The sequence below is a fragment of the Amblyraja radiata genome, chromosome 37 (genome assembly GCF_010909765.2).
Source record: "Amblyraja radiata isolate CabotCenter1 chromosome 37, sAmbRad1.1.pri, whole genome shotgun sequence".
Taxonomy (NCBI): Eukaryota; Metazoa; Chordata; class Chondrichthyes; order Rajiformes; family Rajidae; genus Amblyraja; species Amblyraja radiata.
The window spans coordinates 14,066,144-14,089,558 of NC_045992.1; the positions used below are offsets into that span (position 1 = coordinate 14,066,144).

The 23,415-nt window shown below is 41.9% G+C and overlaps 1 protein-coding gene across 3 annotated transcripts in view; it reads right to left on the reverse strand.

The window, feature by feature from the left end:
• LOC116966520 (protein transport protein Sec31A-like) overlaps window positions 1-23,415 on the reverse strand; it is a 63,430-nt gene extending 40,015 nt beyond the window's left edge. Inside the window, exons 1-12 of one of the 3 annotated variants that reach the window (XM_033012848.1) lie at window positions 23,339-23,415; window positions 20,955-21,047; window positions 18,756-18,879; window positions 17,906-18,092; window positions 15,223-15,318; window positions 14,788-14,796; window positions 11,978-12,118; window positions 10,028-10,170; window positions 5,934-6,033; window positions 5,600-5,761; window positions 3,212-3,364; window positions 1,727-1,957 (exon numbers count right to left, since the gene is read on the reverse strand). In XM_033012848.1, the coding sequence (XP_032868739.1) occupies window positions 1,727-1,957; window positions 3,212-3,364; window positions 5,600-5,761; window positions 5,934-6,033; window positions 10,028-10,170; window positions 11,978-12,118; window positions 14,788-14,796; window positions 15,223-15,318; window positions 17,906-18,092; window positions 18,756-18,879; window positions 20,955-21,033 (1,425 nt within the window). In that variant the 5' untranslated portion in view covers window positions 21,034-21,047; window positions 23,339-23,415. The remainder of the gene's footprint in view (window positions 1-1,726; window positions 1,958-3,211; window positions 3,365-5,599; window positions 5,762-5,933; window positions 6,034-10,027; window positions 10,171-11,977; window positions 12,119-14,787; window positions 14,797-15,222; window positions 15,319-17,905; window positions 18,093-18,755; window positions 18,880-20,954; window positions 21,048-23,338) is intronic. The other 2 variants (XM_033012849.1, XM_033012850.1) reach the window with 2 other exon arrangements.

Genomic DNA, 23,415 nt, shown 5'->3' on the forward strand with positions numbered 1-23,415 from the left:
GATATTGCCTTCAATTCCCTCATCCAGATCATTAATATATATTGTAAATAGCTGGGGTCCCAGCACTGAGCCTTGCAGTACCCCACTAGTCACTGCCTGCCATTGTGAAAAGGACCCGATTACTCCTACTCTTTGCTTCCTGTTTGCCAGCCAGTTCTCTATCCACTTTTTACCAAATGAACATTTGGTAAAAAGTACAATAGACAATAGGTGCAGGAGTAGGCCATTCGGCCCTTCGAGCCAGCACCACCATTCAATATGATCATGGCTGATCATCCCCAATCAGTACCCCGTTCCTGCCTTCTCCCCATATCCCATGACTCCGCTATTTTTAAGAGCCCTATCCAGCTCTCTCTTGAAAGCATCCAGAGAACCTGCCTCCACCACCCTCTGAGGCGGAGAATTCCACAGATTCACCACTCTCTGTGAGAAAAAGTGTTTCCTCGTCTCCGTTCTAAATGGCTTACTCCTTATTCTTAAACTGTGGCCCCTGGTTCTGGACTCCCCCAACATCGGGAACATGTTTCCTGCCTCTAGCGTGTCCAAACCATTAACAATCTTATATGTTTCAATGAGATCGCCTCTCATCCTTCTAAACTCCAGAGTGTACAAGCCCAGCTGCTCCATTCCCTCAGCATATGGCAGTCCCGCCATACCGGGAATTAACCTTGTAAACCTACGCTGCACTCCCTCAATAGCAAGAATGTCCTTCCTAAGTGAGGTCACCAGGAAAAAAAGGTTCAAACAATTTGAGGATGGGGAATAAAATTACAATTAATTGAAACGGTCTGAAAATCAGATTCAGGAACACCTACCTATTCAACTAATTGCATGCATATCTGGGAATTATTTCAAATCCTTTTTTTTTGGAGATTGAGTATCTCCGCAAAACACATTAAGACTGATGTCACGCATTGGATGCATTATCAGAAATAAAGCATCATTTAAAAAAAACAGATAGATATTAGATTAAGTTATTCTAACCTATCAGTCATTAGTTTTCAAAAATGTAGAACTACACATTTAGTGAGGTGTAAATTCCACTCCTAACCAGGCCTCAAACAACCATTAAAAAAAAATGTACACAAGATTCTGTCGTGTAAATTATGTGTGCCCTATCTTTAAGTAACTATTTTTGTTTTACAGGATTGTTATTTTCTTTTTAAACATTACTTCACTCTGTTTTCCAAAGAGATTTTTGGAGAAGAAAAATAACATTCAATACATCCAAAAATTATTATCGGTTTCAAGAGATACACCAGAATGACGTATCCGTTCAATGTTCAAGTTTCTGCACATTTATGGACTTCTAATTTCTGACAGACTTGTAACCCTGACTTCTGAATGGTGAGCATCTGGTATGCACTGCCATGGGGTGGCATTGGAGGTAGATGCGGTAATTACATTTAAGAGACTTTGAGGTAGGAACATGGATATGCAGGGAATGGAGGGATAGGAATCATGTGCAGCGAGAGAAGAGTTCACCTTGCCATCATGTTCACCACAGACATAGAGCACCGAAGGGCCTGTTCCTGTGCTCCATTGTTGTCTGTGCATACACGTCAAACTTTTACATCACAGCTATATCAACTCATGTGTTAGCATTATTACATTTAGTGATTGTTGAAATATTCGAAAGGGACTTCATTACATTTTGTTTAACGACAATTTTGATTATGTGAATTTTACTGCCCTTCTTCAGCAAATTCTAATATTTATAAAGCACCTTTAAAAAGTTCCAGATGTTCCTTTCGAATTCTGTTCCAGCGATGCTAATCTTGGACTGACAGTAATGGACAAATGCTTCCGACCGGAGTGCTGTCTGTAACTCGTTTGAACGGCATAAAAATTCAGTTTCCGTAGTGACCACGCTCACGAAGACTTGCCGTGAAATCGGTTGTTGGATCTGTGGAGCAGCGGCTTTGGGGTTGGCAAAAGTAATCAACTTCCCCCCAAACTGCAAATGAAAGTACAGTGGAAAAAAGTGAGAAATACACTTCCTATCAACTTGTAGTATATTTTGCTCAAAAGGTTCATATTTTCATAACGTTTACAGTAACTTTGTGAATAGGAACCTAAAGTCAGAGCTACAGATTTTTGACCTTGAGACAAGAATTAGCTTACGTCTGTAGTCAGGAGCATTCTCACTTTACTTCACAAAACAGGCTCTTTGACCCACTGAGTGCGTGTCAAACATCCATTAACAATAATTTTTCAATGATCTCATATTATTTTCCACACATTCCAAGTGCCCCTCCAGATTCTACCATTCATTGCATATTATGGGCCAATACAATGGCTAATTAACCTATCAACCTGCACATCTTTGGAATGGGGAAAAAGGAAACCCATGGTCGCAAAGGGAACGTATAAACTCCACACAGATAGCACAGGGTCAAACCCAAACTGTTGGAGCTGTGAGCAGCAGCTTCACTAGCTGTTCCACTCTGTTGCCACTGATAAATAATGCTGCATCGTAGTGATTTTCCCATTTGAACTGTTACACAGAAATTATATTTGGTTTACAACTTTATCAAGTCATCGCCAGACTCTGAATTTTTTTTTCTCTCTCTCTCGGTTATCACTTTCATAACGACGACTTTAGGTTAGGCATATCCTAAAGGAGTTTTAAAAGCGAATTAATAAGATGCTGAAAAGGAAAGTGTTTGCCAACATTACACTATTTCTCTTTCACCCCTTTATAGGCAACATCTCTGGACCAATATATATTTTAGTTTCTTTAGGTATGTGTTCATACGAGTGAAACTTAAAAATACTTGATTTTACTTCAGAACAAAACACCATGGAATTACCAGATGCAACCTCAGTTGGAGCTGCTTCTAACTTTGGAAGGTGAATAGTTGTATTGTGCCGAGCTGGATTTTTCTAACGGAGTCTTTCAACAGGAAAGTATGTTCTAGGTGCTACAGGTATCTGACTTTTATCAAATGTTCAGGTTTGTCCCAGAATGAAGCTAATCCACTGGCAGTTATGTGCGTATTACAAACAAAACCCTGACTTTGTGCCTGCTGTGACAATGAAGGCTGAATGCCTCATGTCCCTAAAACGGTAACTTAAAAAAAAAAAAAAACAGGCTTCTGAATTAGCAAGCAATATGTGTGAAGATAGTAAACAAAAATTCCAATACAGTAAATTAAGAAAATAAAACTAACCAGCCCATCAATAAGCTAAAGCCTAGGGTCAAACTCACAGCAAATGACGCACCAACAGGTCTCCGGATCCATTTTGGAGGCTTTTTCAAGGGAAGGACCATAGTGGGCTGAACTGCTCTCTGAGGAATATCTAGAGGAGGAAATGTCTGCCCTGTGCCAAATGGGTCCAAATTGTTGAATGAGGACGAAATCTAAAATCAAGAAATACAATTTTAGAACATTTAGTGGATTAAAACATTCAATGCTAATTCAGCGGGTTAGGTAGTGTCCCTGGAGAAAAGGAATAGGTGATGTTTTGGGTCCCCTTTTCGACCCGAAACGTCATCTGCTGCCTGAGTTACTCCCGCCGAGTTACTCCAGCATTTTGGGTCTATCTTTGATGCAAACCAGCATCTGCAGTTCCTTCCTACACATTAAGTGAGAAGGGAGTTAATTAAAACATAAAATATCCTAAAGTGTTTTAATAATGTGGATGTGGAGAGAATGTTTCCTCTTGTGGGATAATCTGGAACTGGCTGCCATTGTTTAAAAATGTGGAATATCTTAGGTAATAATGAGATGAGACAATTCTGTTTTCCTCAGTGTCACAAATCTTTGAAATGCTCTTCCTTAAAAGTTGAGGGATACAGAGGTAAATGGAGTCTTCATAAGCAAGGAGATGAACGGTTACCTGGGATTAGCAAGAACGTGAAGTTGAAACTAAAATTGTATCAGCCAGGATCTTATTGAATAGTGGAACAGAATCAAGGGACTGAGTAGGCTACTGTTGATTTATAGGTATTTTGTATTTTGAAATGTAAATGAATATTAAGACCAATGCTCAAGTCTGTAAATAATTAGAGCTCCTATCGTACTCATTGACTTCATGGTTTAAACCAGCATCCGCAGTTCCTTCTTACACATTTTGTCTGCTCCACTGCAAAATCTCCTCAAGGGATGTCTACTTTGAAGAAGTTCTCCTCCTCTTTCCGCCGAGAGTTCTGCAACATCCTCATCATCGTCTATATCTCTTGTTTCCCTTATCCCTAATCAGTCTGAAGAAGGGTCTCGACCTGAAACGTCACCCGTTCCTTCTCTCCAGAGATGCTGCCTGTCCCACCGAGTTACTCCAGCTTTTTGTGACTATCTTCGGTTTAAACCAGCATCTGCAGAGGTTCACTTGCACCTCCTCCAACCCCATCTACTGTATCCGTTGTTCAAGATATGGATTCTTATACATCGGCGAGACCAAACACAGACTGGGCGATCGTTTCGCGGAACACCTTCACTTTACCTGCCTGAACCTACCTGATCTCCTGGTTGCTGGACACTTTAATTCTCCTTCCCATTCCTACACAGACCTTTCTGCCCTAGGTCTCCTCCATTGTCAGAATGAGGCTAAACACAAATTGGAGGAACAGCATCTCATATTTTGCTTGGGCAGCTTACAGCCCAGAGGTATGAATATTGATTTCTCTCACTTCAGGTAGCCCCGGGATTCCCTCTCTCTCTATCCACCCCCCACCCAAGCTTCTCAATTTCACCCTACATACAGCTCACATGGCCCGTTTCCTTTTTTGTTACTTTTTTGCACATCGCTAGATAGAGCTCTAGGGGCTAGTGGAACCAAGGGATATGGGGAGAAGGGTTATTGATTGGGGACGATCAGCCATGATCACAATGAATGGCGGTGCTGGCTCGAAGGGCCGAATAGCCTCCTCCTGCACCTATTTTCTATGTTTCTATTGTTCTTTATCTTTCCACATCACCGTCTATATCTCTCATTTCCCTTATCCCTAACCAGTCTGAAGAAGGGTCTCGACCTGAAATGTCACCCATCCCTTCTCTCCAGAGATGCTGCCTGTCCCGCTGAGTTACTCCAGCTTTTTGTGTCTAACTGCAGTTCCTTCTTACACATCATTCTTCAAATATTTGCTATCAGTCAAAAGAGCGGATGTCAGATGAGATATCTTGGATGGATATTATGAGGGACACGAGAATTTTGCTGAGATGAGTAACTGCATCAACGTATACTGTAAACCATAAGACTTGCAAGTAGTTCCGTTGAGCAGCATGGTTTACATGTTCCTGCTTCATAGCTGGAGATAGCTCTAAGTTAACAATATCAATGGTCGAAGCGGAAAATGGGGAGGAGAGGGGCAGGATTAGGAGTAATGTGATGCCAATGGAAGGGTATGAAAATAAAGCAATTTGGCACAATTACAGAAAATGCATCAGCAAACAACTGAGAAAATTGCAGACTTAATCCTTTAAGATATAAAAATGTAATAAAAAGGAAAAATAAAGCAATAGTTTTTTGATGGCAGTTATTACAAATGCAATTCCTAAATATGCCGTATCCAACACTGCTTCTTAAGTTCTCCAACTCCATTCCTTAATAATGTGCACTATCTTAAAGTGACCTGACAACAGAGAAATTCACGTACTTTATCGACATGGTTTTGTTTCTGCGCTTCAAGACTCCCTCCCATTACAGAGTAAACACTGATGTGCCCATCGAAGGAAGCTGCTGACAGAACTGCAGGATTACGAGGACACCACTGGACATCAAAGCACCACTGACTGCTTGTTGGCAACTCGTAGACTACCTGAAATCAATCAACAACAACATCAAATCATGTCACAGGTGTTCGCAAAAACTGATTATAGAAGCAAAAAGTAGTTTGTTCCCATTAACAACTTAACTCCCAAGGTTTACACAACTGTTTACATCAGCTAGAACAATCTGCACATAATGATTGCTGAACCGTAGTCACTCACCTCTCCGTTGTTAGGGTTCCAGCACAAGATCCTATTATCTTTCGCACTACTAAGGAGCAACTCTGCATCAGCTTGACACCACGATATGGATAGAATACCTCTATGAGAAAGGGAAAGCTGTCAGAAAATCATGCAAAAGTAGTGCTTAAAAATAAAAATAAAGTAACATTAGAATCACAGGATTCCGTTTAATTTTATGAGTTATTTTAAAGATTAGGATTTAGTTTCAAACATCAAGTTGCACAGATTGGGGTGTGGTTATAAAAAGACAGTGTGGAAATTGTGGGAACTGAACTATTCCTCCATCTTGTTAAGATCGTGGGCAGAACTTCATGCTGTGGGAATTGAACTTTAATCCAGTAAATTGTCCTTTATGTGCTGGGCTAAAAATATATCTGGTTATACTAACTCACAAAGTCAACAACTTGGACACCTGCATGTCCTGTTTTTTAGTGATACGGCTGTGCTGCTACAGGTCGAGGGCAGAATACTGGATCGTGTGAACTAGATGTGACCCACTGCACATATGTCCCTGTCAATTATGATGTAAAAAGGCTGCATACTTTGAGTCTCTTGCTTTATTGTTCTCGTTGTCTGACAAGTTATTGCGAATAAATAAGTTAACTGTAATTCAGGTCTCGTGTAAATTATTCCAACAGCCGCTTGAGCAAAAGTGTTGAGTCAAGCTTTTACACCCAGGCATCAGCAGAGACATGTAAAAATACGCAGGAAAATTTAAAATGATTCCATCAAAGATGCGAGCCATTTTCAGGCAGAATATTTCTGACCAAATTTGAAAATAATTAGAATAGCCACAGAATTTTCCAGACCTTTTTTTTTTTAACACATCCATCATGATCATCTTAAATTGTATCAACACACTCTCTAGCTCACAAACAGGTCTTATTATCAAGCACAAATCCCAATCAAAACAGTCTAAGAAAAGGTACTTCCCTGATGTGCAAGAAGTGACTATAGATGCTGGTTTAAACTAAAGATAGACACAAAAAGCTGGAGTAACTCAGCGGGTCAGACAGCATCTTAAGGTTAAGTAAGCTGGGACTCTACTCTTTAGAGTTTAGAAGAATGCGAGGCGATCTCATTGAAACGTATAAGATCGTGAGGGGCCTTGATCGGGTGGATGCACCGAGGATGTTCCCAATGATCGGGGAGGCTAGAACTAGGGGACATAGTTGCAGAGTGAGGGGGGGCTCTTTTAAAACTGAGATGAGGAAGAACTTCTTCACCCAGAGAGTGGTTAGTTTGTGGAATTCACTGCCCCAGGGAGCAGTGGAAGCAGAAACGTTAAATATATTTAAGTCGAAAATAGATGGTTTTTTAGCTGCCAAGGGGATAAGGGGCTACGGGGAGAGGGCAGGGATATGGACCTAGGTATGGTTAGTATAGTAGACCTGAGTGATCTCCTGGACAAATGTCGATCGCCTGGATTGGGGTCGGAGAGGAATTTCCCGGATTTTTTCCCCGAATTGGACCTGGGTTTTTATCCGGTTTTTTGCCTCCCCCAGGAGATCACGCGGTTCTTGGGGTGGAGAGGGGTGATAGCGGTATAAAGGGGAGGGTAGTGTCTTGTGTTCTGTGTCTTGTGTCTACTGTTTGTGGGTAAGTGTGTCTGTTTGGTGTTCAGCCATGAGTGAATGGCGGTGCGGGCTCGACGGACCTGGTGGTCTACTCTCGCACCTACTTTCTATGATTCTATCTCTGGAGAAAGGAAATAGGTGACATTTCGGGTCGAGACCCTTCTTCAGACAGGGTGAACATGCTATATTCCAGCTGAGAGAACATTAGTTCAAATAAGGATATGTAGAACAAAATATGCTTTTAAATGTCCTCTCAAAAAATTTATCATAAACACTCTCATTTTAGAATTTACCCCTCTCGTGGCCTAGTCCTCAAGTCAAAATTACAGAGATTAAATGTTTTCCTTTATGCAGCATGTGCAATCTCAATTAGTTGTATCACTACTTCTTGAAACACTGCTGCCCTGTTTATGTCTGTTCCAGGTCTCTCTCTTTACAGGGACCATCAGTGTTCCATTTGCCTGGTTTTACATGTCTGACTGATTTTTCCCCATTCTCTCTCAGCCTCTCAGGTCAATTTGAACCAAGTTAAGACACAAAGTGCGAGAGAAGCTCGGTGGGCCAGGCAGCATCTCTGGGGTAAATGGATAGATGACGTTTCAGGTCAGGACCCTTCTTCACACAAAAATAGGTGCAAGAGTAGGCCATTCGGCCCCTCGAGCCAGCACTGCCATTCAATATGATCATGGCTGATCATCTAAAATCAGTACCCTGTTCCTGCGTTTTCCCCATCTCTTGATTCCTTTAGCCCTAAGAGCAAAATCTATCTCTTGAAAACATCTAGTAAATTGGCCTCCACTGCCTTCTGTGGCAGAGCATTCCATAGATTCACAACTCTCTGGGTGAAGATATTTTTTCTCAACTCAGGCCTAAATAGCCTACCCCTTATTCTTAAACTGTGACCCCTGGATCGGGACTCCCCCAACATCGGGAACATTTTTCCTGCATCTAGCCTGTTCAATCCTTGAAAAAAAAAAATATGCTTCTATAAGATCCCTTCTCATCCTTCTAAATTCCAGTGAATACAAGCCCAGTCGACCCATTCTGTCACCATATGTCAGTCCCGCCATCCCGGGAATTAACCTGGTGAACCTACTCCCTCAATAGCAAAAATGTCCTTCCTCAAATTAGGGGGCCACAATTGCACACAATACTCCAGGTGTGGTCTCACCAGGGCCCTGTACAATGGGACCTCCTTGCTCCTAAACTCAAATCCTCTTGCAATGAAGGCCAACATGCCATTAGCTTTCTTCACTGTCTGCTGTACCTGCATGCTTACTTTCAGTGACTGATGTACAAGCAGACCCAGGTCTCGTTCAGACTGATTGTGAGGGGAGGGAAGCCAAGTTGAATTATGCCTTTCGGGTTCTCTTTTGGTAAATTCTTGCAGTCTCTTTCAGTTCAAAGTTATATAATACATATATGTTAGAGCAACTTTGCTCCATTCCTGGCTTGCTGAACATTGAGATCTTCAGTCAATTTCAGATGAGTAAAGGGCCTGTCTCACGAGCATGTGACCTGCATGCGGCAAGCGCGACCAAACCGGAAGCGGGGGCCGCTCGGAGGTCGAGTGATCCCCGTACAGGGCCGGTCCCACCAGCATGTACCTGCATGCGGCGAGCGCGACCAAACCGGAAGCGGGGGCCGCGCGGAGGTCGGGTGAATGACGTGAAGTTCGAGCAAAGTCCGCGGGAAGTTCGTGCGTGACGTACGGCATCAAGACGCTGCGCACGCCTGTCGAGGCGGTGCGCACGGCATTGAGGCGGTTGCAGGCCGACAGGCCGTTGCCACGTGGAATTTTTGATACCCGCGCAATGTCGGGACCAACTCCGCACAATTCCATACGGCTCCGGCGATCGAAGTGGGACTGGCCCACCGAGGCCGTACGGCTCAAGCGACCACGTTAGGTCACGCTTGCCGCATGGAGTCGCATGCTCGTGCGACAGACCCTTAACAGAATGCATTTGATGATGCTTTCTGGAGTCTAACTTCATTTTCACTGCAAAATGAAGGTGGGGTCCCAGGGTAATTATATAAGGCACGCAAGGAATGAGAACTCCTCAAGCAGAATAAGAGGGTCCAATAGTTCCACATACAAGGTTAGGGAGTCAGTGAACAATATTCAAAAGTTGAGAAAACTTAAAACAATAGTAAGCAAAATAAGGAACTGCATTGAACAAGAAATGACAGCTACAAAAAAATAGAAAGAAAAACTTAATTACTAGTATGAATGGAAGAGGCTAAAGATGAAAAATCACATTTGTAGATTGGAAAGTTTCTACCAAAGAAAATATGGGATGGCACAACTTTGCAACTTCCACGCATACACTTTTAATTTCTCAGCAATCATACTGATCATTTGTTGCCCTCACTTTTCTAAAGAGTGCTTAACATATCCCCAAAGACACAGACCTCTGCTTATGTACCACACCATTTTGTTCCGTAAAGGCAGCAGATTTGAAGCTGCGACACCATGCCCAGGTGATGCTTCAGTACCTGGTGTGATTCTCTAGCACTTTGAGAGGAGAAGTGGCAAAGCGCAAGTCCCATATTTGCAGCACGGGCATGCGATCGTCTTCAGATGCAAGAACAAGTTGAGTAGCAACTTCAGGGTTCCAGGCCATTCCAGAGCATCGCATCTACAAAAGACGTAATGAAACCACCCTAGTCATTTTAGACGTTTTGCTTGAGCAAATTTTAGAGCAGATTTAATGAAGGATCCAAATATTGAGATGTACAATTCCAGGCATGTAATGTTAGCATTAGATGTTTGGATTTTGTATAACACAACTTATAGTGAATAAGGCTCTTAGAAACATAGAAAATAGGTGCAGGAGTAGGCCATTTGGCCCTTCGAACCAGCAATATGATCATCGCTGATCATCCAAAATCACAATCCCGTTCTTGCTTTTTCCCCCATATCCCTTGATTCCATTAGCCCTTGATCCCTTAATTCCATTCCATGAGCTATATCTAACTCTCTTGAAAACATCCAGTGAATTGGCCTCCACTGCCTTCTGTGACAAGAATTCCACAGATTCACAACTCTCTGGGTGAAAAAGTTTTTCCATATCTCAGTCCGAAATGGCCGATCACTTATTCTTAAACTGTGACCCCTGGTTCCGGACTTCCCCAACATCGGGAACATTTTTCCTCTTCACTGCCCCAGTCAACTCACAGGAAAGACACATAACTCCACTACCAACAATAGACATTTTCCTGGCACTGGTATGTTACTCTGGTGTGCTCTCAAACTGAAAGTAACATTGGCCTTAGCTTGCACCAGCAAGGAGATGGAATGAGACTAGCAATATTTATATTCACGTTAAGGGGGAAAACAGCTCATGAGAACCAAGATCAACTGAGTGAACCAGGCACTAACATTTTGTTTTTGAAAGAGATGCAATATTCACAACAAATTCTCTTTTAAATATGAGGCTGGATCACGCCTGATCTGACCCACTGCCACGATAACCTTTTTGCAGTGGCACAGCGCCCAAACTGTGGCCTTAGTTCCAAGTCTACCCATAACTGTGGTGAACCATGCATGGCAACATGGGTCATGGATGATATATTCTGAGACAACATCCCAAGCATCACCCTGATGACCGTACACAGCGTGCTGAGAAAATATCCTGAGAAAATTACGGAGAGTCGGTATGTCAAGGAAGACTCTCTCGAACTTCTACAGCTGCACAATAGAGAGCATACTGACTGGTTGCATCGTGGCTTGGTTCGGCAACTTGAACGTCCAGGAGCGGAAAAGAATGCAGAAAGTTGTGACCACTGCCAAGTCCATCATCGGCTTTGACCTCCCCACCATCTATCGCAGTCGCTGCCTCAAAAAGGCTGCCAACATCATCAAAGACCTACACCATCCTGGCCACACACTCATCTCCCCGTTGCCATCGGGAAGAAGGTACAGGAGCTTGAAATCTTGAACATCCATGTTCAGGACCAGCTTCTTCCCCACAGCCATCAGATATTAAACACGACATCAAACAAACTCTGAACTATAACAGCCTATTGCACTTTATCTGTTTATTTATGTGTATATATATGGTCTATGGTATATAGATACACTGAACTGTTCTGTATTATGCCTACAATATTCTGTTGTGCTGCAGCAAGCAAGAATTTCATTGTCCTATCTGGGACACATGACAATAAAACTCTCTTGACTCTTCTTGCTACCAATTCACTATTTTTAAATGACTGATATTCAAAAGCATTTAAAACTGAAAGTTAAAATTAAAATGGTAGTTTATTTAAAATATCGTACATTGAAATAAAGAGAAATAAAAATGTCACAAATTTACCTTTTTAAACAAAGCTTGGCAATCCCATTGGAAAATATTGTGGTAAAATGAATCTAGTTTTAACCCACTCGGGACAAAGGCAATTAGCATTGAAAGGTACTTTTGGGATTCGAAGTAATGCACTCACCCTGTTGCTGTGGTCACTGACTTTGATGATGGGTTCATTCTTCCTCAGATCCCACACCACACCTCTACCACTCGGATGAGCAGAAGCCAGGATATGCTGCACTTGCCGATTCCAGGCCACACAACTGATGTCTTCAGAAGGCTGCATGGATTTAAAGGATAGACATATTTTTAAAATAAATTTATTTATTAAACACAGAATGCTGGAGTAACTCAGCAGGACAGGCAGCATCTCTGGATAGAAGGAATTTTGGGTGTAGACCCTTCTGTCCTCACCGCCCCCTCAAAATCCTACAGGGAACTTCAGTGGTAATTCCACTGGGTCTTCCCCGTCCCTTTCTTTTAACCATGTGACCCCCAGCTACTCCCCACCACTGCACTGTTCCTCATACCCCCCCCCCCCCCTCAACATTCCTCCCTATCTGAATTCAAAGGATCTCATTAAAAGGGAAACATTCTTCAGTGCAAATGATCTGAAACTTCAGTACCCGACACACGATTTCACCAGCTGTTCCGTGGACCTCACGCCTGCAAACTACTTTGTGAAACAGCTTGGAAGAAAGGTTCAGCAAGGGAGCAGGTGTGAGAAGTTACAGACTTCTATTTAGATGTCACATTTAACAGTAATTCCCCACAGCAATCATAAATAGTTGGCAGACACTGAGGGAATAATTACAGAGATGACTATAACCTGGGGTACAAAAAGGTAGAGGTTTCAATGGAGAAATTAGGAGGAACTTCTAGGGAGTAGAACACAGAAGGCTGTGATGATGGTGAGGTGGAATAATACACAAAAAGTCAGTCTGAAGACTGGATCTGGAAGGGATTACAAAGGTGGGAAATGCGAGTAATGCAGTAAAAGTATCTGAATTAATGACACTTAGTGAATCACATTTATGAATTAGCTCAGACAGCTACTGCAAAATTCAAATGGATCTTTGCACTTTCAGGCATAATCTAGTTAAAGATAGAGAGAAGTCCAAGTGCAACAAAAGGCTCAAACTCAGGGACAAGTTGAACAAACGGTTCGTTGATGAGGACCTGGCACACATCTAGTTTGAACAGAAAAATACAGTGAGACCAAGTTTATCAGTCTCATCCATGGGAGAGAAACATCACTGGGGTCAAAGGATGGGCAAAGAATGAAAATGAAAGACACATTTAGCTTTACATATATCTTCAAAACACATTTTGGTCCATTTCTACCATTGAGTAATTAAAATAGCTAGTATCTCAGTCACAATATAGAGTTGTATTCTCTGGCACAGTAGATACCAGGTTCAGCCTATTACATAAGGAATACGAATAGAATTAGGCCATTCGGCCCATCATGTCTACTCCGCAATTCAATCATGGCTGATCTACCACTCCCTCCTAACCCTATTCTCCTGCCTTCTCCCCATAACCTCTGACACCTGTACTAACCAAGAATCAGGCCATTCGGTCCATCGGGTGTACTCCGCCATTCAATCATGGCTGATTTACCTTTCCCTCTCAACCCCATTCTCCTGCTTTCTCCCCGTAACCTTTGATACCCTTACTACTCAATAATCTGTCATTCTCCACTTTAAAAATACCCTGATACCATCTTGTTCACAACAGTGGTGTCCTTTAAACCAAAATCAGTTATTTCAATGGATCTATCTTTACATAACGAATGTCTGTACTTTTTTCAATGCCACCTTCATCTAGTGTTGATTGTGTTAATGCCACTTTTCTGATCATTTGTGAATATTGATTTTATGCAATACATTTCTACTGATAATTTGAGAATGTATTGTATCCAATATAACCCATACTGTATACACAACAGCAACAGCCATTCATTTAAATTCTAATTTCTGGTACGTACAAGGAACAACTTTGCTCCATGACACACAGATAATATGTATTATATAACATCAATATTCTTCTTATCAGTTGAATTTGCATAGAAAGCTCACATAATTCTGGAAACCATTTATATCTAAATGTAATCAGAACCCATGAAAGATGGTTGGAATGAGAGAAACCCCAGAAAAATCAATAGAGACATGTAAACTGAATGACGACTCACATGCAGATTGGAAAGGGAACCTGATATGGATTGAAGAGTCGAGAGATGTACAAAAATTAGAGCAAGCAGAGATAGGAAAGCATAAACAATGCAAAGGGGAGAGTGGCAATGGAGAGACTGATCACAGTGGTGATACATTGCATTTTGGGGTAGTTAAAGTCTTCATATACTTCCTCTTAAGTGTAATGTGAAGTTGTTAGAAAGGATTTGTTGGGTAATTAACCGAAGTGTTCCTTTCATGGCTATTACGCCCAAAACATGAGAGGATGGATTAATGGGCCCAAGCAAGCCATGATATTAATTAATGGTACGGAGGAAGGGTGCAAAGAAGCTATGTGTAAAATTACTCATGCTCCTGCCTACTCTCATTTGGACTGCCAGGAGCAGTGTAAAGTCTGCATCCTGTAATTCATGTTCTGCCACTAATGCAAACTACCCATACACCAACTTTCAGGATAATAATCACACCTCAGGAAGACCCACATTCATTAAATGTTAAGAACAGAGCAGATTCACAAGCTCATTAAGGATGAAAGGAATAGCAGAGAGAACCACACACTCATTTTGATTAAGAGGAGAGAAATATAGATGATATTGTACATAAAGGCACACATAAATCACACTGAAGGAAGTTACAGTTTAAAGGGCAGAAAAGGGAAGAAACATACAAATTAACACACAAAAAGGGGAATATTGCAGTTAATTCTGCAGATCCTTACATTATCAAACTGCAGAATTCTCAATTTAAACCTTACCTCTCTTTGCTGTGGTTGGATAGAGAGAGAAAAGAGAAGCGAAAGAATATTATTTACACGGCCATGAAAGATAAGTCAATAATTTATATATAGTGTCGAAGTACATAGATTTTAGAAAAATACTGCAGTTTCTACTTATTGAGACCCAAGTACTGAACAAAGGCCAATTTAGGTCCATTTCAATACATTAAGAAATCCACTCACTATGGTATTTAGTCAAGAACCAACAAGATTATGATTCTACTTGTGCTGTTTCCACATCAATTTTTTTCTAGATATTGTCACCCATCAACAGGAATTGGCACTTAAATAAGTCAATACTCCATATCCTCCCTCCCATGAACTATGGCCCTTCTGTCTAGTAGTTATTTTGAAAATTAGCAGATACATAGATAGGATGTGCAGTTTACACCATTGTTAATGAGTGCAGCATACCTGTGATTTTGCTCCTGGTGTCATTGGTGTACTGAAGTTATTTAAATCCCAAATATATATCTCAGAATCATTAGCTCCAGAAGCCATGAGGTTGCTCTAAAAACAAAAGACAACAGCATCTGTAATATTTCAATAATTAAACTCAAGATTAAATAATACCAGTGAGGATTAAGCCATTCAGTCTCCAGAATCCATACATCTCTTAATGCCCTGACCCAAGAATTATTCATTAATGTAAGTGTTTAATTTTTTTTAGTTATCCAAATCACTGCAGTAATTTTCCTTTCCTCCTAGTACAAAATATTTGTAATCATCACACTTTACAGTAATTTCTCAGTTACACCCTCTTGTTTACTCACTCAGCAGACAAAGTAGCTTCTCTCTACTTAACCTATTAAATCCTGTAATCATCCTACAGTTCAACGGGATATAAAGGGCCTGTCCCACTATACGAGTTTTCCCAAGAGCTCTCCCGAGTTTAAAAAAAAATCAAACTCGTGGTAAGTACGTAGAATGTACGTATTGGGTACATCGGAGCTCGGGACATCTCTTAGCGGCTCGTAACGCTAACGGCAGGTACTCGGGAAACGCGGTAAGCTCGTGAAGTTTTTCCAACGTGTTGCAAATGTCCACGAGAGCCCAGAGTACCTACGAGCGGCTATTACCGTAATTCTCCGAGTTCGAATCAGGGGAAACTCGGGAGAACTCTTGAATTACCTCGTACAGTGGGACAGGCCCTTAACCTAATCATTGTAAACTGCTCTCTCAAATTAAGCCCTTCAAAGGCCTAAACATTTTTTCACATGTGCTGCAGCCAGAATGATCTTATCACAAGGTCAGAAATAACAAGGTCTAATTGGTGTGAAAGGGGAACACTTCCAAACAATGTTGTTGGCCAGATCTTTGTAATGCTTATTTTTCAACCAATTTGTTTGCTGAAATCATCAAACTGTATTAACCTTTTCAATGTTAAAGTCATGTCATTTTGCAGAAACACCAACCAACCTGACAAACCTGATCATCCCACATTTGGCATAGATAATTACACCACAGACTTTCCCGTCTCTCAAAACCATTATGTTCTTGATCCGACCTGCACAACGCTAATCCTACCTTGGCAAGAAAACTACGATGTTTTGTAAGTATGCAATTTTGCACGAATGTCTTTTTTTTCGCAGTTTTTTTTTATTTTCAGTGTGTAGATTTGTGTAAATGATGTACAATTTCTTTATAAAATGGTTCTGTGTTGTTTGAGTCTATATGATGTGATGCTGCTGCAAGCAAGATTTTCATTGTACTTGCATCTCATCGTACGTGTGCATATATAACAATAAACTTGACTTGACTCAACTTGAAAACCCTGCTGCTGTTTATTAAAATAACAAATTTCCTTTCAGCAACTGAACCTTGAAAGCCACATCTCAACTTTGCTACACACCAAGACAAACTTGCCACTCAGCATTCTATTATGTTGCTATAGCAGAGTTGAACAAAAAATGCCAAATCTCAATATAGAGTTGCCTGGAGGATTTACGAGGTGATGTCAAAAGATATAATGCAAGAACATTCTGTACGGGTTGGAACTACTCGAGCAGATTTTTATATAGATACCATAAAAACAAATTAAGTTATGTCACATTTCCCACAAACTACTTGGTTGTTTAAAAATAAAGCATCAATATAGACCAGAGCAAGGAGAATGGTGTCCGTTATTGCCGATTGTCCGCTATAACCATGTAAGGGTTCCCCCTCATTGCCAACACTGCCCGAGCATAGGGTCAGAATGCTGGAGCCCTGTCATTGAGAGCCAGTGAGACCTCCCTCATCACACAGAGAGCAGCAGCCCAAGGCCACCCGGCACCACTGGGGACTGACGATAATCATTGCCTCTGCTGTTGACTCCTGCATTCAGAGATTTGGAGCAAAACGGGAAGTCAGGGGGCATTGGGATAGCGGAGTGAGGAAACCTTGTCCCGCTCCAAGTGAGATTCCCATCACTAATTGCCCACCCGAAGTTCAGGGTGAAAAGACATTGATCTTTAACGTTAACTGTTTTTCCTTCGAAAGCCACTAACCTGTGAAGTGTACAAGGTTCTTTTTAATAGCTAAACATGGATTGTTACTGGTAAAAATACTAAAGGCTGTTTGTTATTGTTTAAAAGTGCCAATCCAAGCAATGCCTTGCCAATTTCCATGCCTTGTCAATTTCAAAAGCCCCCGAAATGTAATTCTGTGTTCTTAAAGGGACAGTCTGCTATAACCCCCCAAAAAGAGGTCCATAATAACAAGGGTTTACTGTAGTTATTATTAATAACATGCCATTTCAATTACTATCCATTCTTAAGTGCAGGGGGAGAAATCTACCAATTTGTGAAAGAACGTATTTTGTACTTTTTACAATTGGCTATTACTCTCCTAATAAAAGAGTCATTCAGCCTATTTCAAAACCAAACTCAAGCCTTTGGATCTTAGAGGTCCACCTTTCTTTACAGCTTAATTTTGTGATTTTAATTCGTAATAAATAAATATTGCACAAACCTGCTATAGAGTAGAAGCCTACAAACATGTAAATATATTTTTTGCATATGACAAAATCAAACCATTTTTTTAATGTATAAGGAAGGTAATACTGTGCATAGTTCACTGCTACTTTTAACTGTAAGCAAGACAATAGATTCAGTACCTGAAAGGGGTTAAAATCCAACCCTCGGACTGGGCCCCCATGCTTCTCACTCTGGCCGATGATGGGATCATTTCCACCTGCAAGGATCTGTTCTGCGCTATAAAGGGTGATGGTCCCGGTATCCCCTCCAGCCGCAATGACTCCATCAGAACTTGCACCATGGTTGCTCCAGATAAGTTTGTGAAATCTGTAACATTTACCACACAAGATTTCTTTCTCTTCCTCCCCGAAACATCTACTCGTAAACCGTGTTGATCATCATATTATTCAACCTGACACTTTTCCTACTTGAGGTAATGCGTAAAATAATGCTGGTGGTTCTCCTTTGTTATGTTGTCCCAACTACACAACACAATGAGAGTTCCTCCAATCTGCAATACCACCCACCAATTCTTATTGCGAAAAGAACATCTAGCTTTTATGAGAAGAGACTTCAGTGTAAGGATGTAATAATGTTGTCCATTTTGTAAAATATTCTAACAGTAAAATTATAACAAATATTTTTAAATAGCCAAGTTACACTGCAAACAAACATCATTTCTGAAGAAGGGTCTCGACCCGAAACGTTGCCCATTTCCTTTGCTCCATAGATGCTGCCTCACCCGCTGAGTTTCTCCAGCATTTTTGTCTCCCTTCATTTGCCCACAAATTTTCTTTTGTAAATTGTGGATTTTATTATTGCTACTTTAGGATATGTATGTCTGAAGAAGGGTCTCGACCCAAAACATCACCCTTTCCTTTTTTCCAGAGATGCTGCCTGTCCCGATCAGTTACCCCAGCGTTTTGTGTCTATCTTTGGTGTAAACCAGCATCTGCAGTTCCTTCCTACATATGTATGCTACACACTTACCTGGTGGTGGCAGGTAGAGAGCCCCGCAACTTTACATCCAACGATGGGTCTGAAAAGTCTAACTCATAGATCTCTAATGCTGCATTTGTGCTGAAGGTAGCGTCCAACTGTTGTGCTGAGGTACCTATAGTGCAAAGGATGATAATGGAACTTAATTCCAATAATAATTGATAGATTTAAGCAATTCATGTGCAGCAACATGTTAAGCTATTTAATTATTTGTTCTAATTTTCAAATAAAGTTACCCATTGATCCATGACCATTGCTTGACCAATAAGTAGTTGGAAGTATAACATCTACAGGCAAGAAAAAGAGTAAAGAACTCCGGCTATATAGTGTAAAACACAAAGCACTGTTGGAACTCAGCTGGTAAAGCAACTGTAGAGAAATGGACAGATGATGTTTCTGATCAGAACGTTTCAGGTTATTGAACCAACACTGGCTTCTCAAGTTGAAGAGTCCCAATTTCATGTCCATTTCCCTCCACAAGTGATGCCTGACCTGCTGAGTTCCTTCAGCACTTTGTTTTCGCTCAAGATTCCAGCATCTGCAGTCTCTTATGCCTCCAGTTACACTGTGCTTTTCACAGCATCAGAATGTGCCAAGACACTTTGTTTTAAATTCAGTGTAATAAAGTCGCCTAGAAGAACATCAACCAACCAACCACATTTTCTGAAAGCCCTGTTAACGTGTAGGATGTATTAAGCTGTGCTGCCAGGTGCTGAATTGTGTGCATAAAGCAATACTCACCAATCTTGAATTGTATGCCCTGGTTCAGAACAGAGAAACAAAGAACTGCAGATGCTGGTTTACAAAAAAAGATACAAAGTGCTGAAGTAACTCAGCGGGACAGGTAGCAACACTGGAGAACATGGACAGGTGACGATTCAGGTCTGGATCTTCCAATAATCTGAAGGTTAGTAATCTCAGCTGCCTGACCCACTAAATTACTCTAGCATTTTGTGTTTTTCTATGTCACAATAGCTGGGCCAAAAATGATGTTGGACTGGAAGCATAAAAGTGTGCTGCTGGATGAGGATAGGTTATGTAACACTGCCACCATTATAAATATATATTGCCACATTAGTCAGGATAAGCAATATGGCATCCACTCCAGAGACAAGAGATTATCAAGCTATTCTGTGGAGTGTTGTGCTATCAAAGCTGCTGTTTTTCAGGTGAGATTATATCACATTTTATTTAATAACTCTCCCTTAAAGTATGTCAGGTTGTTTTACTGTGTTGAAGGTACTATGCAAAATACAATTTGCATAGCGGTGCAGCGGTAGAGTTGCTGCCTTGCAGCGCCAGACACCTGGGTTCAACCATGACTACAGGTGTTGTGTGTACAGAGATTGCACGTTCTCCCTGTGACCGCGTGGGTTTTCTCTGCGTGCTCTAGTTTCCTCCCACATTCCAAAGATGAGCAGGTTTGTAGGTTAATTGGCTTCTGTAAATTGTCCCTAGCGTACAGGATAGAATTAGTGTACGGGTGATTGTTGGTACATGTGGATTCAGTGGACCAAAGAGCCTGTGAAATTCCAATCTGTCAAATATGCCCTGATATAGCTTACTTCAACAAGGAGAGATTCTGCTATAGACCTAAAAAAAAAAAAACAGTGAACTCTTAGATAACACTTTTGAAAATGGACACTCACCAAAACCTTTATTTGGTCAAGTAATCCATTGGAATATGGGCAGCCAGTAGTTCAATGAATGCTATGATTTTCCAGTGCTCTCACAGAACTATGTACATGGATTTCTGCACTAATGGTTAATCAAGTTATCCAAGATTATTCAACGCACAAATTACTTTTATATCATAAAAATACGCTTAAAGAATTAATAATGCAGTAGTAATATTTACCCGATATTGAGGTTCAGTCGCTTTTGGAGAAAGCAGAAAAGATTGTATCTTGATTTTTTAAATGTATAACTAATGCTAAATAATTAAAATGAAAAACTGCTTTCTCCAGAACCAACACATTTCTATTACTGAAATGCACATTTGTAAATACACATGCCTACTTTTCAAAAAAAATACATTTAACCAAAATCTATACTAAAAACATGTAATGACTTTGCCTCAATATTAGCAAAATTGTTTATACGTATAGCACCAATTCTAAAGTGGAAACAATTGATCAGAATATTACATTGTAGGAGACTTCAATGATTTGAAGGATCTTTTGCAGTTACCTGTGGCCAAATAAAGGGGATGATGTGAAGCTGGACTCCAGGATTGTACTGCTGTTCTCTCAATCTCTTTCAGTTTCATCTTAACTAATTAACCTGAAAACAAAATCAGTGATCATGACAAACTGATAATGGATCAAGATGTTCTCTTTAAGGTTATCCACCATGAGCAGCTGATGTTGCTAGACCTCCTATTGATCTTTGTAATACTATATCCCGATGTTAAATTTTGAAGAATGAGTTTAAGATGTAAACACTCGTCAGATTTGTTAGCAGCTTTTGCATCACTGTGTTAAAATGGGCAAGGTCTAGTGAATCATTTAATACAAAGATACTGAGCGGCACAGTGGCGCAGCAGTAGAGCTGCAGACTTACAGCACCAGAGACCCCGGTTCGATCCTAACTATGGGTGCTGTCTGTATGGAGTTTGTACTTTCTCCCCATGACCTGCATGGATTTTCTCCGGGCACTCTAGTTTCCTCCCACTCCAAAGACATACAGGTATGTAGGCTAATGGCTTGGTAAAATTGTAAGTTGTCCCGAGTGTGGGTAGGATAGTGTTAGTGTGCGGGCATCGCTGGTCGGTGCGGACTCGGTGGGCCGAAGGGTCTGTTTCTGTGCTGTATCTCCAAACTAAACTAAACATAGATTCTCAAATAAGTGGACACCGAGACCCATAAATAAATTTCTATAAAAAAACTTTGAAATTAGCTGGCCACAAACTGCTAGAAGGATCAGTTTACACTTGTTGAAAGTTAATGTTTCAGATTAATAATATTCCATCAGAAAAAGGAACAAGAGAACAAGCCTCTGATGGTGGTAGCATAATGAATTCTGAAGGGTATAGACACATCCTATCTGCTCAAGTTCAAACAAATGCCTCAAACCTCATTGGCCGGCGGTTCATTCTACAGCAAGACAATGATCCCAAACATTTATCTTAAGCAATGAAGGAGTTTTCCAAAGCTAAAAATTGGTCAATTTTTGAGTGGCCAAGTCAATTACCCGATCTGAACCCAAATGAGCATGCCTTTTATATGCTGAAGAGAAAACTGAAGGGAACTAGCCCCTAAAACAAGCATAAGCTAAAGATGGCGGCAATACAGGCCTGGCAGAGCATCACCAGAGAAGACGCCCAGCAACTGGTGACTTCAAGCAGTCATTGCATGCAAAGGATATGCAACAAAATACTAAATATGACTACTATCATTTACATGACATTGCTGCATCCAAAACATTATGGTGCCCTGACTATGTATAAACACTGCTGTGATTTCTACATGGTGAAACCAAATGTATAAAAATGGCCTTTATGAAAATCTGACAATGTGCACTGTATCCACATGTGATTTTTTTATATTACAAATCTCAAATTGTGGAGAACGTCTGTATATAAAACAGTAAGACAACGACACAGTGGTGCAGCTGATTGAGCTGCTGTCTCACAGCACCAGAGATTGTGACCTAGGGTGCTGTCTGTTTAGTTTGCATGTTCTCCCTCTGACCAAGTGGGTCACCTCCAGGTGCTCCGGTTAACTCCCATATCCCAAAGACGTGAACGTTTATAGATTATAGAATGGGGGAGGGAGCAACAGGATGGGATGGAATAGGAGGGGTCCTAGAATGGGACGGGGGGATCCTGGAACAGGGCTGGATGTTGCCCGAGACTACGAGAGTGGGAATTACAAGACGGAATAGGGGGGGGGGGGGGGGTGATGGTACAGGACAGGAACGGATGAGGTTCCAGGATAGGATGGGATGGGACGGGATGAGGGGTTGCTGGGACGGGAGGGTTGCTGGGATGGAGGGCTTGGGAGGGGGTGGGTACTGGGACTGGATGGGGGCGGGGTGGTGCCGGGACAGCATAGGCCGGGACGGGATAGAGCGAACAGGGTGGATAGAGGGAGGGGATGTGAGGTTTTGAAATCTGGGAGAGGGGAGCTCAGGGGTATCGTGGGGTAACTATGAGTGCGGGGACTGGGAGGGGGTGAGGATGTGTAGAGTGGGGGATGAGGTGTGGAACTGGGGGGGGGATGTTGGGAGAGTGGAACAGGCGGAGAGGGTTGAGGAAGAGTGGGGTGAGGGTAGCTGTGGAGATAGGGGAAGGAAGGTCGGGATGCAGGGGTGAGTGGGGGAGGGGGGTGAAGTGGGGGAGGAGGGTGTGTGGGTGGTGGTGCACACGAATCACGGCTAAGGTGACAAGTCCTCCCTCAAGCTCTCCGTGCTGTCACACAGCAGCCGCGGGGCCTGCGGAGGGATCCAGGCCAACAGCCCCCTGCCCCAGCCGCGCACCCCCGGTTCGCAGCGACCACGCAGCGCGGCGGGCGGGCGGGCAGACCGGGACACGGCCCGGCCCCTCTGGCGCCATCGCGACGGCTGCCGCTTACCGTGGGGACGCTGACGGAGATCCACGACCTGCCCGCCCGCCCGCTGCCGCCGCGACGTGGCAAGTGCGCCGGCGCGC